The following is a 14865-nucleotide window of genomic DNA, read 5'->3' as shown; positions in this document are numbered from 1 at the left end:
GTCGCGCGACCGCAGCTAGTCATTGGCGGGGAGCGGCCGGCGCGGAGAGGCCTGCGGGCCTGGTGAAGAAGGGCAGAGCAAAGCCCGGCGCCCGAGGACGTTCCTGCCTGACTGGACCTGCTGCCGCTGTCAGGGGCCGGGGCGGTCACACGCTCCAGAAACGTACCCGAAACGCCTCCGGTGCTAGCAGGGCATGATTCACGGACAGAAGACGAGGGCGCCTGCGAGAACACCTGAAGTCTTCAAAAAGTCCCTACTATTTAATTCGTCTTTTTTGCGTGATGAGCAAATTCACACCCAAGTAATGAAAAAATCCTCTTTAGTCAAGCATAATCAAAACAAGATTATCATCACTGAGCTGAGCACCTCTTCCCAAGATTCCTGCTTTAATCACTTACATGTTCTTTGATGGTTTTTCACTTGATATTGTGGGGGCCATTGTTTTCATGGTCATTTACCACTGTTAGTAGTATTAGTGCCAACGAGGAAAAATGCAGAAAAATCCACAGTTTGGGTAAAACACTGGGAAACCTATATTTAAGTTGTTGCAAAGTTTGTATTTGATGCAATCCATGCCATAAATTTAAATTCTAAAATAGTCTGTGTGCTACAAACTGTCCAAAAGGGACGAATAAGAGGATATGTACATTTTATTAGGGATGGGAACACAGTCTTAGGAGTTAGCTGCTGGCCTCCTGCAAACTTACATGGACTACTGATGTTGCTGTCCCCAATTAAACCACAGGTGCCACACAGCTGGGATGTACTCCATATCAGCAACTTGGAACACCCACCAACAAACATGATTAATGGGAGCTTTCAATAGCTGCGTACTAATGTTAATGGTAATGTTGCTTTTATAACCTAGAATGCGTCTTGTGACCCTTAGGTACAGTGGAGTTGTACCCACTGTAGGTCCTAAGGTGAGAGACAACGGAACAGTTTGAATTGCCCAGCTTTCTGATCCCTGCCTCAAACCCAACAGCAAATGTAGTTCAATTCGAGGGTACATCCAGATTCTTGGTAACAGAGCGGTAAAAAAGGAGTCTATAAAGGCCAGCAAAAGAGATTATAAGTTGCTTGCTTTTTTTTTGTTTTGTTTTCTTTTTCCACGTTACACCCATTGTTGGGGAACTGAGGTGGATGCGCAGATCTGCATTGCCTGTCGAGTGATTCTTCTGTAGACAAACACTAAGAAATAAGTATCAAAGGCAAAACCCTTTAATGGTTAGGCAAAACTTTTCAGTTAAAATTTTTTTTCAATCTATATGCTATGGTGGTAACAAATATTTCCAGCACCATGAGTAAAACCATAAAGCAAGTGTGGATGCCGTACAGGTGGAATGACTTAACTGTAACATGTTGCTCTACACTGACATACAACGTACATCATTTATGAAGCAGTGTACCTCCCTTAAGAAGTGTAGCAGCGAATGGACCGTTTGCAACAAAGAAATTCCCTTGTTTGTGGAAGGAAGCACAGCAGTTAGAGACCTGTTTTCTTCTTGGGAACCTAGTGGTGTGGACCTCCAGGCGTGAAACGGATCTTCCCACAGCTCTCCTGAATGGAGAAGAAAGTGGACATGACACTCCTGTGTATGCACAGCGCAAAGTCACATGGATTCAACAAAATGTTAAATGGAAACCCTCTTCTTTCACAAAGAAAGTGCCCTCTTCTGTCACGATTCCCACCCTGGAATGTTTTGCAAAACATGCATTCACAAGCTGTTTGATCTGAACAATGTCAAAACCACCATTAAACACTTGTTTATTGTTGTTTTTAAGGCACAGCAGCTGATGTTATATTTTACATGCACAACTCAGCTGTTGCTTTCAGGAGGAGTTAGAAGAGCATTTACTGGTCTCTAGGGACAATGTTCAGTTTAATTCAAGCAGATCTTTATAAAAAAAGACTTCTGTTAATCTCATGCTGTTTCCTATCTGGCTGACCTGCTGCTAGGTCCCCAAGGAAGTGCATTAGCCCACTAAAGAGCACTGTAATTTCTAATTGCTTACCACATTTCTGAAACCCTATTCTGCTTGGAATTTTATCTTAAACTCTCCAGATCTCTTAGAACAGATTCCCAGTTTTCCAACTGTCTCTCCCAGACAGGACCAGTTTTGCATGTGGGCAGTATCCAAGGCTGCCACAGGAGGTTTCCTCCCCATTTTCCTTCCGGTAAAGAAGATACAGTGCAGCTGTTTGAGTAGGACACGGCACCTAAAGAGCTGCTCCTCTTCTTCCCCGCAGCTTCCTGCTGCTGAGCCAGCCTTGTGTCAGGGCGGTAAGAACAGCAAGTGACCACCAGCTGTGGTTCCCTCATGTTGCCTTCTCCTTTCCCAGAAAGGAAAGAGAAAGATCATCACAGATTTCCTGAGCCTTGTGAAGACTTCCCCTGAAGCCATAAAGATTCTCCCAGTCATTTTGTCCTTATTTTTAGAAAAGCAACAGTCTGTTTCATCTTCACTGCCGAGCAGCTCATTTCCTAGGTACACCATGTAATGGATCAGTCCTACAGTGACACACAGCTTCACTTTGCAATCCTGCAATGAATTGCCATCTACACGTATCAGACTGTGATTGTTACAAGACATGAGTATCAGCAGAACAGATGTTGCATACAAATGGCATTTTTCCAGTGACTTCTTAAAGACATCTATCAAGCCTTTATACCTGTTAAGTCTTCCATCCAGAAAGCAGGTAATAAAGAAACTGGGCACAGTACCTGTAAACTGGCATGCCTGCCTGGTAGATACAGGTTGGTTTACCTCCAGGTACAGACGAATTTTGGCAATTGCAGATTGGTTCAATTGAACAAGTAAAATCCTGTACAGTGCTGAATAAATGAGTATGTCCAGAGTGCATGGCACCAAAGGGTCCATGAGAATTCAACATTTATTATTAATAAGTTATAAAAGATGAATGTCTGCTCTATATTTGCTGAAGGAGAAATCTTGGCTAGTCAGGAGAAATCCCATTGTTCAAAGCCTAAATAAAAAGTTCTCCTTCTAGATGAAAACCTATTCCTTCAGGTTAAATTTTATCTCCCAGCAGAGGATTATTACCTCACAGCATGTCACGCACTCACACTAGTCTTTTTTTAAAAAATCTGTTTTGAAGAGGAGATGTGTCTGGAAAACCAGTATATTCCAATAACCGTTAATTGTTGGAAGAGCCCGAAATTGGAGCAAAGGCCTCCTGAGATTGTCCTAATGTTTGTGATTTTTTTAAAAACATAAAGTGGTGTTGTTACCTCAGAGTTAGCTCTCTAGAACTTCCAGATTTATGCTGTACTTTGCAGGGCATTGATTGATACTGATATACAAAGTCAGGGTTTTACAGTGTTTTCCACAGCCTGGGCCATGTTTCAGTCCAGAGAGTATCTTGCACTCCTGCCTCTTCCATTCACAGCTGTGTGGTTGAGTCTTCCCATTCAGGACTTCATAGGTCCTCTCAGATAACTGGAGCAATGGCTTGTGGAAAGAAGGTATATAGAGCAGAATTAATACACTTCAGAATATTTAAACCAATTTAGCTCTGGGAAGGAATGAAGCCATTATTAGATAACTCTGCTTTAAGTAGGAACTCTCTTGGTAACACACTCTTAATACCTGTTTACCTTATTGGTTTTTAGTAGTTGGCAAATGTTAACTTAAGTAATGTTGGGAGTTTTAATTGCTGAGTTGGCTGAGTGATGCTTTATAAGAAAGCAAGTGATAAAAGTTTTGTTTTGTTTTGGTTTGTTTCTTGTCATTGTAAACTTCTCCTTTACAGGGAAAGGGACAATCTGTTTCTTGAGTGATCTTTCGTCCCGAGAGTACTTACCCAAGATATTTTTTGCTAAGTTTAGTTTTCTTTTAGTCTCAACAGCTCCTTTTAGTGGAGAGCTGAAGGCAATTAACAAAGTAGGGCTAATTTAGGGTCCATGTTAAAATAATCCATTGATTATTTTAACACCTGAGTCCTATAAATGGATGGCATTAATCACAAACATCATACCATGTTCATACTTAGCAAGATTCTGAAAGTATGCTAATACTATCGAGACCATTGATGCAATTCGAATCGAAAATCATGATAATCCTTGTCATGTCATTTTTGCTACCATTCTGCTACAGCAGAAATTCAACACGGGAAAGAGGTGTTCTCAACTTCGTCCTAGCTACTAGATTCTGATGGAGAGTGAGATCAAGGCTCCAGGGCAGCCTTGCCAGGAAAGACTGGTAGAGCTGCTCTCACTCTGGATAACGAGCCCTATTGTCCAGTATTCAGGTTCTGCTGGTTAGCTTCAGGATACTGTACAACAGTGTAAATATGTAAAAATGCAGCCACCCTTTTGCAAAACCCAGCATGTCACAAGGTGGAAGGTGATCCTGTATTTTCACAGTTCTTTTTATGCATCAGCAAAAAATATGCATTGTCTAAAAAATTCTGATTCCATATTTTAATATAATATTTATTTGTATTTGCAATATAACTCAAAGTGAAAGGAAATGTTAGGTTCATTAATAGTTTCACTTTATGTTTCACATCTATTACACCGTGTGTGCCAGGATTGCCACATTCAGGGTGAGCTTTCATGTATTTAAAAATCATTCTTATGTATCTACCCAGTATTTTTTTTAGATTTATTTTTGAGGAAAAGCAGTAATAAAACTATCCCCTGATGTTTAATCAAAGTAATTATTATTAAAAATATACAGGAAATTCAGAACCTTTGGAATGAAAGTATCTCTTCATGTATTACTTGAGAACATAAACTCACTTAACTACGGCGTCTTACTCAGCTGCCTCACGCATTTGCCAAGTCTGGTTCAGGCTTCCTCTTTGCTGTCTTGCAAAAAACAGCTGATACCTGAAATGGTCAATCAGTTGATAGGATGATAAACACGTAGATTTTGAGTTTACAGAATATCACTGGATTAAATGAAAATAAATTCAGCAATGCTTTTTATTCCTACTAATAGGATTAAACACATTTTTAACAGAAAACAAAGTTCAGCTGTAACTTGACACTATTAGCTGCTCTGGTTAGAACACAACGTCAGCAACCCAATTACAACACCTTTCATACAATACACACTTTCTGATAAAACACAGATCCAGAGAACAGCCCAGACAGCCAAGACTTGGGCCGTATTAGAGCCAGTGTTTCCAAAAGTATCCATAAATTTTGGTTGCTGAAGTTGAAGAAACCCAAAATGGAGGGATGTTTTGGTAGTGGGCTGTTCTGAAAGTACAGGCTTTTTGTCCAAGGGAACTTGCAACACCAGATTCTTCGTTTTTAAACAATAGTATCTAAGCTATTTTTGTTAGATTTTTTGTTGTTGTTGTACTTCCTGTTTCTCAGAATCATGTAAGTGGTCCTAGGCAAGTCTTTTTGGGCAACGTATTTTGGCTGCTCACAATCTGAAAAGAGAAGTAGGAAAGGTAGCTGTATGGTGCTCAAAAAACATGGGAATTACTAATTATTCCTGTCTGGAGATTAAATTAGTGTTTTGGATAACTGATCTGCTATGGCTATTTGTGCCATGTAAGAAGCAAAAGCAGGGTACACAAGTATCTGCCAGGATAGTGGCAGAAGGATTTTGTCTTCCTCCACCCTCTCCACAGAGAGTATAGTTCCAGTTTATAATCCCTGGTGGGAGGGGAGATGGGACTATAGCCCATTAATACATGCAAGATTCATTTGCTTAATTGTAAATGACGTACCTGCCAACTATGAGTTGAAATTCTCATACAATTGCAAATTGCTTTGGGATCACTGGGTGAAAGGCACTGTATAAATAAAGAATATTCATTATCATCCTAAAGCTCTTCAGTCTGAACCACTTAGCAAAAAACCTGTGGAATCATTTTGGTTCCAGGGCACAGGTTCTGCTCTCTAGGACTTGGTGCCAGTCTGAATCCAGAGAAACAGTTGTTCTAATTCAGCTGACTACTGTCATGCTTTGCATGGCTCAGATGAGCTATTTTTAAATTACTATAATTAATTTTGCTCATAGTTACAGAAAGAGATCATATATTCTTATATTCTGTACCTAAAGTACAGAAACTCTGGACAGCCTGCCATTTCTAAATTCTTGGAAAGGGCTCTGTCCCTAATATTCAGAGTTGATGAACATACTGGTTCTCTGGCATGCCTGCATTCCCTCCCATCTGTCGTGCTGGCATTGTTCCCACTCGGAATTATCTATGCCAATTTCAACAGGGCATAGGTGCTAACCAAACATGGTTTTAGAGGGACAGCTTTCATAACACAGCAAGTGCCATCTCTTTTGCCAGGAGATCCTGCTGTTTGCAAATAATTCCATCTTAAGGCCACATGCTTCATTACATGGGATCACATCTGTAGATGCTTGTGGGCATTATAAAAAAATCAACAAATGTCTACTGTATTTCTCTTTCAGTTTGGCTCAGTGGTTGGAATTTTGCATGTGGAGCATGAATGCTCTGCACCTTGTTAACAGGAGAGAGCCATGGGCTGTTATGTGCTCTGAGCAGTCTTAACAGGTTTCTGCATCAAAGCTGGGGCAACAAACTGCACAAGTTTACCAGAGCTGCACTGCTTTTCCAGGTGGCCCTTGATTATTTTGTGTCTATGATATATTCTGAAGAGAGAATGATCGAGCGTTGCCTTTTTGCACCACAGCTTTTGCCTTTCCAGATTCTGAACAGATTTCAGTATAAGGCATATTCTGCCCCCACCCAGTTGTGAAGTGGCATATATGTACAGCAAAATTAATACTGCTTATTAAACTTGATAGTCTATATAATGCTCTATATAAGATACATAATTATTATAGTAATATATTATACATTAAAGACTATAATAATATATTATACATACAGCATTAGTACCATATTAATATATTACAGCTGCACTAGACTCCTGTTTTGCCCCACTGAACAGATTACTTATGTTAGCAGAATTACTCCGTACTGTATAAAGCTAGAAATGGCTTAGGAAAGAGCAAAACTTGTTCATGAACCTCACCTGGACAGCCCACTATGCTCAAATTTAAAATACAGTTTTGTAGTTAAGCAAAAGAATATTTTGCCCAGAATATTTCTTCAAAAAGAATATTTGGAATAAAATAAGATTCAGGGCAAATAATTTCCAGCCATACATTTCCAGTCACGATTACTGACTTAGATATTTCACGATCCAACCAGGATCTGTGGTAAAGAAACAAACCAAAAAAAATGCAACCTCCTCAACGCCTGGTGTGGTTTTAAAGTAGCATGCTAGCAGTATAGCACTAGGAAAGACCCTGTTCACATGTCCTGCATACAAATGTTTTGTTGCAAATCATAAGGGATATTTTCAGTTGTTTTCTTTACTAGCAAAGCACCCAAGGGTGTTTTTAATTATATTTTACATCTCCCCGAAAGAATACTGAATTTAAAAATGTGCAGGAGTCAAATTTTTAAAGGTCCTAACATTTTCAAAGACGCAGAGTGGCAAATAGACACATGAGTATATTAGAAAATTCTGTTGAGAATCAAGGTCTAAAATTACCAAAAATTTGTACTGACTGTACATTTCAGAGTAGTAATGTGCACATTTCTGATCTTTTTGTGGTTGTTGTTTAGTGTAAGTTTATGAACAGGTACAGTTGACCAGAATTCATAGGCTTTGAAGCATACTTAATGTGCTTCTCCTGTGCTACTGAAAAGTCAAACTTCAAAATACTGTGTTGAGCTCGAGAAACAAAAATAACCAGTCTCATTTCACAGTACATTACTCTATCAATTGTTCCTAATCTTTACCTCCTATCACCTGTCTTCTGTCCTTAGTCGTTTTGGCAGCTAACCTGACCTTCTGGACCGTTTGCACTGATTTGTTTTCCATACCACTTGGACTCAGATACTCTTTATTTTTTTCCTTTTATTTTTCCTTTTCCTGGCTCCTAAAAGCACTCCCTCATAATAATTGTATTCCTTGGAAATCACCTGTTCCTCAGGGAAGGGGAGCAGAGTGTCATAAGAGCTGTATGTTATTAGTGCCATGGAATAAAAAACCTCAGAGGAGATGCTTGAGGGCCTAGGGCTTTTCCAACCCAATAGCTCAAGAGGTGAGAAGAAGGTTCTACTCCAGTGCAGTTAGACCAGGAGCTGCCTCATGTGGGGACTGCTGTGGGTTTGGGTGAGCTGTATTTTGTTTGTTCCTTACCAGTCACGACGGCAGAGCCTATAAGATGATAACTTGGCTGCCTGGTAAGAGTCACAGCTGTGAGATGTTGCAGCGAGCAGCCAGTCCAATATCTGTCTATCTAAACATCAAATTTTTCCCATAAAATATGAAGTCGGCCATGGTACTGTTGTTAGGGAGCACCTAATGGCAGCATAGGGAGGGCAGGCAGTGGAGCAGTTGTCAAAAGTGACTTGTGTTTGTTTATGCAGCTTGGAAGCTTTGGCTCATGGTATCTGTTATCTCAAGAACACCAATAATTAAAGATTGGTAATTTGAAAGAGTCATGGCTGGATTATTCCGATTCATGGCTGGATTGTGTTTATAATGCCTCTAAAATGACTAATAGTGTGTATAAATAGTGACATCCAGTGTTCACTTAGATCAACCACAGGTCCTTGTTCTGTAAGGTCATTCAATTAAAAGATTTATTACAGACCCTGTTTAAAATGCCTGTGTAAAGATAGTAGGCTAATTTGAATATTAACTACCTGCCAACTTCAACACACCTCCACAATAAAAATTTCCTTCCTGACTTGTTGGGGAACAAGAATGGTGTGGCTCTTGTATAATGCTTTAACTTTCTTTTTTATGACAGCAAGCGTCTGATTATTCCCAGGTGTTCTTGATTTCTTCTTTCTCTGCTCCTGTTGCTATGAATGTGGCCATTAGGGCAGCAGTCATAAAGGATGTGTTCACCACTTCCTTCTCTGTCTGTCTCTTAACATAGCCACAAGTCCACCGTCTTCTATCCACATTAATTCCCTGAGGTATCCACACAGTATTTGTGTTGACTGCCTTAATTTTGATCTTCTCTAATCATTCCCTGCCAGATGGCAGTTAAAGTTTAATGGTCCCTGTAAAAATAGTTCCCTTTCTTCTTTTAATCAGTCACGTGTGTTTGCTTAGCTAACTGTTAGATGTTCAGAAAGCATGAAGGGACCACCAACACAATTACTTCAAAATACACATCCGTATTGTGATTTCAATGTTATGTAAAAGTAAAGGGTTATAGGGTAAACAAGATTTCTGGAAATTAGCGTGGGCTACACAACCTTGAATTTTCTGTGTTTCTTTAGATATATTACAAAGATAAAAGTAATAATTGAACTTTCTGTATAATCAAATGTAGATTATTTTTAGTATCTTCTAGGCTCAAACGTTTGTGTGTGCTATGCTAGAAAGCGTATGAATATTATGCTTTGAGGGATGACTTGAACAATACACTTAAGCAGATGCTTAACTTTAAGCACATGTGTACGGCTAACAATAGACAATACAGCCTTGAACACGGTACTTTGGCATATACGTAATGTTAGGCCCCTAAGTACTTCCACTGAAGTTATTTATCTTCTTGCATGTTTAAGAGTACGTATCGACACCTAATGACACAGAACATAAAATTTTCCAGTATGTGTTTCCTTGATTGAAGCTTATTAGAGGTTTGAGGGTTTTGCTGAATTGAGAACTTAATTCAATTGCATATTCATGCTATGCCTAAGTAGCAAATCACTTTAGAGGCACATGGTTTAAGCCATATCAGATACCTATGGAGCGAGTAGGTATTGTCGTACCATCGAGGAATATGGAGAGCCTGGGAAAGTGATAGGCTAGAAGTCTAATCCAGCTCGCAGTGTTGCCAGAGAAGAGATTGCTGTGGAATTAAATGGAGGCTGGATCGGGCCCTGAACGCCTTGCCTAGAGCAATACAGGAAATATATAGCAGAGTCACTAACAGAACCCAGATCTCCCGATTCAAATTAGACTTCTTTTGTATCCAACATCTGTGTGCGCTGCAACTGGATGTGTCATTGCAGCCTGCGCAGGCTAGATTCTAGATTAAAGCTCGCGTGAGAATGCCTATGCATACTGCAGGCATCACACCCACCTACACATCCCAGTAATATGAGACTAGCAGAAGTGCAGACCATCCTACATTTTTCTCCCTGGTGGAAGACTGAGAAAATATGGATCCTTGTACCTTCCTCCAAAGCATGTTTTAACAACCATCTCCAAAACAAGTTACCAGATACAACAAAATATGCGCTGCAACAGTACTCCCCACCCCATTTTTTTTGTTTTAAATGACAATGATGGAACTCAGTTGTAGAGAACTTCTGATTACCTTAGTGCTTTTTGATTTTGCCATGAATGCCTGGGATTTGGACAACAAAATGAGTTGCTTCATTTCCCATTTTTTCCCATTATTCCTTAATTAGTGACAAGTGATTTGGTTCTAACATAACAGAAATAGCTATGATATTTTGCTTAAGATTTTGGCCTGAAAGGAGAATTTTCTGTGCTTCATCTAGGTATTTTTCCTCGGTTCCTTTTTACATGCGGCTTTTTTGGGTAAGATCCGGGCCAGAGAGCAGAGACGTAGATGGAACTGTTTGTATTATGATAATAACCAGATGACCTCATTGAGATCAGGGCCTTAGGGTACTGGATGCTGGGAAAAATGTAATAAAAGCCAATCCCTGCCCAAAGGAACATGAAGTCTAAATACACAAGCTATTTTGTAAGTCTGAGACACAGAGAAGTTGATTTGCCCAATGTCAGGCTGTGGCAGTTGCTAGTGACTCACTCTTGATCTCTTGTGCCTTAGCCAACGGCCTTAACCCCAGCAGCATCCTTCTTCTCAATTTATATTTAATTAAAATGGCAGCAGAGCCCAGCTTTGATTAATTTCCATATGTCTGAGCTGTAAAATCTGTCAGCTGTGGAAAAGTAGACATACCTTTATTTTTCTCTCCCCTAGTTTCCTCTCCTGGTTCCGTATCAGAGAAACATGCATTGATTCCCTCCCTGCTTGGCTAAAGATTGCAAACATATAAATGATCAAAATAGAGCTTGCTGGGCTGATGATGGCTAATAGCAGGTGTCAAAGTGAAGGCGTTCCCCTACGGACACAACCCATCATGGTTGGGCTGATGCCCAGTTCATAGGAGGGAACATGAATCTTTCAAATGTAAAGGGAGATAAATTGCATCTAAACACTCTAATGATGATAATGTAGAGAGACAGATGTGGTAACAGTATTAGAATCCCTCCATACGCTCTTTACTTCTATTATACTATCACATTATATACTATTGACTAATATAAGCCAGATGCAAAAACAGAATGTTGTTTGAGTTTATCCTCTGGACTTCTCCAGATTTGTGCACCTGATAGATGGAAATACTTTTCACTGGCAAACTGACACAAAGGTCATTTTTATAAACTCACATGAAGAGTGCATTGGAAAGCACTCACTGGCATTTGTTTCAGCTGCACAACTTCTGTTAAAAAATTCGCACTATAAAAATTGAGACAACTGCAGCTCAGAAATCCTGATTCTGGGCAAGGAGTTTCGTTTCCTTGCCCCTGGTGTGGCCACGCACACCTTTGCAAAGAGGGTGCCACAGAAAAACTTGTGATTCAGAAGTGGTTTGGATCCGCTTTACAGAAATGTAAATGACATAATGATTTCACAAGGTGAAAGGCAGCAGAGGAAGAGGTGCAGAGCACTGCCAAGTGAGTCTAACCGTGGAGAATATATAAGAACCACACAGAACATTTATACACCTGATATAGTATATGCCAGTTGTTAAGGCAGAAAGCCAAAGGTAATGAGCACTGTGAGAATTAGGAGAGCTCCTTTTTGGCCCAGGTTCTTGCCTGTAATTGAAGCGCTATCCTCTACAGAGCCTTCAGGTGCTATCGGAATGATTTTATCCAGGCTTCAAGGGAGAACCAATCCCTAAAGAATGAAGTAAACTTTCTTTACATTATAGCTCTGTGCTAGAAGAAAGCTATGGGTGTGACTCATGAGTATTCTTAATAGTTTTCAAAGAAAGTGAAATTCCTAAGTGAGGTTTTGATTTTAATTTAGAACGTGATTTTTATGTGAGCTGCAAGATGAATAGAAAACCATATGTATGTTTATGTATTTATGTTATTAGAACCTTAGAACCTATCATGAATGTACATTAAAATGTCTTTATGGCATTGATTAGAATTTATATTTTCAAATATTTCTGTACAGTATTAGAAATAAATAGCCATCCAGGAATATTCTCCATCAGTCTGTACTCTCTATCAATTTTAACAATAGACTATTTCTTTTTCTTTAACCGGCTTCTAATGTATTCACAAACAAGGAGTGGTTATAAGACATCCTAATCATATTCCCGAATAATAGATGTTAGCTTATTTTGTCCTAGGGAGCTCCTTCTCACCTACAACATTGAATTTCACGGAGTTGGTGGCTACTCTGTGATGCTGAAAATTTCTTTCTATTTCTCTGTTGGTTTCCAGCCTTGAAATCTTGTTTAAAGGATAATCTATACTTGAGAAAATAGTCAGACTGAGAAATAAAAGACTAACTAACTTGCAATCTCATTAAAGTGCATGTAGTAGTCATTTAACTTTGCTCTCCTTCAACATTCTGTCTTTGTATGTTTTTACTTCAGTTACTAACTGTTTAGGACCAACAGTTGCTTTTACTTTTTGCAGAGGACCAGTGACAATTGTGTGCTGCCTAAATAATCAAATCTGGTTTTTAATAGATTATTTTTATGGTTTAGTATGGGGCGTCTGAGTTCAGAAGCATCCTTCAGAAATGTCCACTTGTTAAAAACATTCCAAAACTTTTAAAGATAAGGTAGTAATCCTGGGAAGCACAGAAAGTGTAATTGACAAATCAGAAAGATAAATAAAATAATTATGAAAATTGTGGAGAACATGCAGGTTTACAGATTACTATAATGGAAAAATTGATCGCTGGCATTTCTAATTTTTTTTTTTTTTCTGGGAGTTCAGTGATGTACTTTAATGAAAGGGAGGAACTGCCAGTTTAATTTCAAACTGGAAATTCAAAACAATGGACTTTACTACAAATTGGAAGCAATGGATAACTCCTGTGATTCAATCATTGGAAACCAGACTGGCCAAAGCACTACACTTGATTGCATACCTGAAAGGATGAGGCAAACTGCTGCCTCTATTTGTTACTGCTGGCATTAGTCTGGGAAGACACATATCTAATAAGTAACATTAAATGCACTATTTCTGTTACAGGACAGTACATATAGTTGTGCCAGTCAAATTATGGGAAGGACCTCCTTTGGCTGTTCATAACTACTTAAGGACATCACACAATTCATGTCTCTGCCAGTAAGACATTCTTTGAATCATACAAAAACAACTACACTGGTAGAATTTAAAAAAAAAAAAAAAAAAAGGGCTTAGTACTGAATTATACAAATGGAAGTAGACTAACAGGTCTAATATCAAATAATCTGCCATGCTACTTAGTATCTTTTTACCTTGTGGTAACAGTAAGAAATAACTTTATCAGAAAGACATTTGCATTTAGTTTTCATGCAGAAGGCTTTTCCGAGAAACAGTAGCCCAAATTATAGTTTTAGCTGAGAGAAATACAGCAAAGCAAATCCATCTTTCTCAGAAGAAACGATATTAAAGAAAAATGAGTAGCTGTGTAATGTATCACTGGTTCTGTCAGAGTTCATAAGTGGAAGTTCCACTGGTATAGTAAACTGGCAGCTTACCCCCTTTGATTATACTGTATCCACCTAACTCATGAGGAACGCATAAGAACATTAAAGAACTGCTTTTGCACCTGTTATCCTTATATTACGCTTTGCATTTTTAATGCTTAGCAGGAGCTGCTGGTGTTTAAAAATCTTCACCAAATGTACCCATGCAGCATGGAAAAAAGCTGAAGTCATTATGCATGTCACACAACAGAATCATCTTGCATTTAATTACTAGATTTCTAAAGCAATTACTAAATTTGGCCCAGGTGCCTGCCTAGAGGGAAGCCAGGTTTTTCTTCCAGTTTGAGATATTAGCCTCCATTGTTTGCTGCGCAGAGAAGGAGTGTGCAGGCAGAGTGCTGCCTGGCATGGGTGGCCACCAGCACACAGGATGCCGCGCGGGATGCCTGAGCGCAGGCAGGCGCGGTGCGTGGGGGAAGACCTGTCGTGATGGGGCAGGTACAGCTGCTGGCTTCACCTGCCCGGCAGGCTGTGGGAAGGACTGGCGCGACGAGCTAGCCTTTCTGCAAGAGTTAGAACAGAGTGTCAGCCAGCCTGCCCTTCTCCATTGCATATCGCTATTTCTTTCTTTACAGAGGAGTCTACGTCCTTGAGTTTTCCGCTTATTTTTCCTATATGTTCCCAGGGTAACTTCCCACAGAGTAAATATAGGACGTGTTTTTAACTACAAACAGGCATTTAGTAAATGTCAGAAATAACGGAACACTAAAGGTTTGGAAACAAGTAAACAGCAGTCATAGCAAAAATGTGTTAAAGAAATTGGCTCACCTAATTTTAAATAGTAAAATGACCAAGTTGCAGGGCTGAATTATTCCCAGAGGTAATACCATGACTTCACTCAGGAAGCATTACTCAGTGGGATTATAGCTGGAACAGTTTCAACCTTAAGGATTCATCTTCATAAACATCATTCTTGGAGTGCAAAATATCCTGTACCTCCCAGTCCTGGAACAGGCTTCTGTTAGTTACATTTCTGTATATCACAAACTTCAATTTGCTTGTGAGTCATTTTGCTGTGCAAGAACTGTATAAAATGTTAATTTTACGTCAGTAAGGGTTAAGAGTCCAAGGAATTCAGCTTTCATTGAAGTGTGGGAGTTCCCTAC

General features: G+C 39.5%; 1 protein-coding gene across 1 annotated transcript in view; it reads right to left on the bottom strand.

Moving 5' to 3' along the window:
• ATP5G3 (ATP synthase, H+ transporting, mitochondrial Fo complex, subunit C3 (subunit 9)) overlaps positions 1-14865 on the bottom strand; it is a 70858-nt gene that overhangs the window by 4077 nt on the left and 51916 nt on the right. The window contains exon 4 of the mRNA XM_009894636.1: positions 167-233. Coding sequence (XP_009892938.1) covers positions 167-233 — 67 coding nt within the window. The remainder of the gene's footprint in view (positions 1-166; positions 234-14865) is intronic.

The sequence above is a fragment of the Charadrius vociferus genome, unplaced genomic scaffold, assembly GCF_000708025.1.
Source record: "Charadrius vociferus isolate BGI_N301 unplaced genomic scaffold, ASM70802v2 scaffold161, whole genome shotgun sequence".
NCBI lineage: Eukaryota > Metazoa > Chordata > Aves > Charadriiformes > Charadriidae > Charadrius > Charadrius vociferus.
The sequence above is the reverse complement of the archived record's forward strand: the minus strand, read 5'-3'. Positions and strand labels throughout refer to the sequence as shown.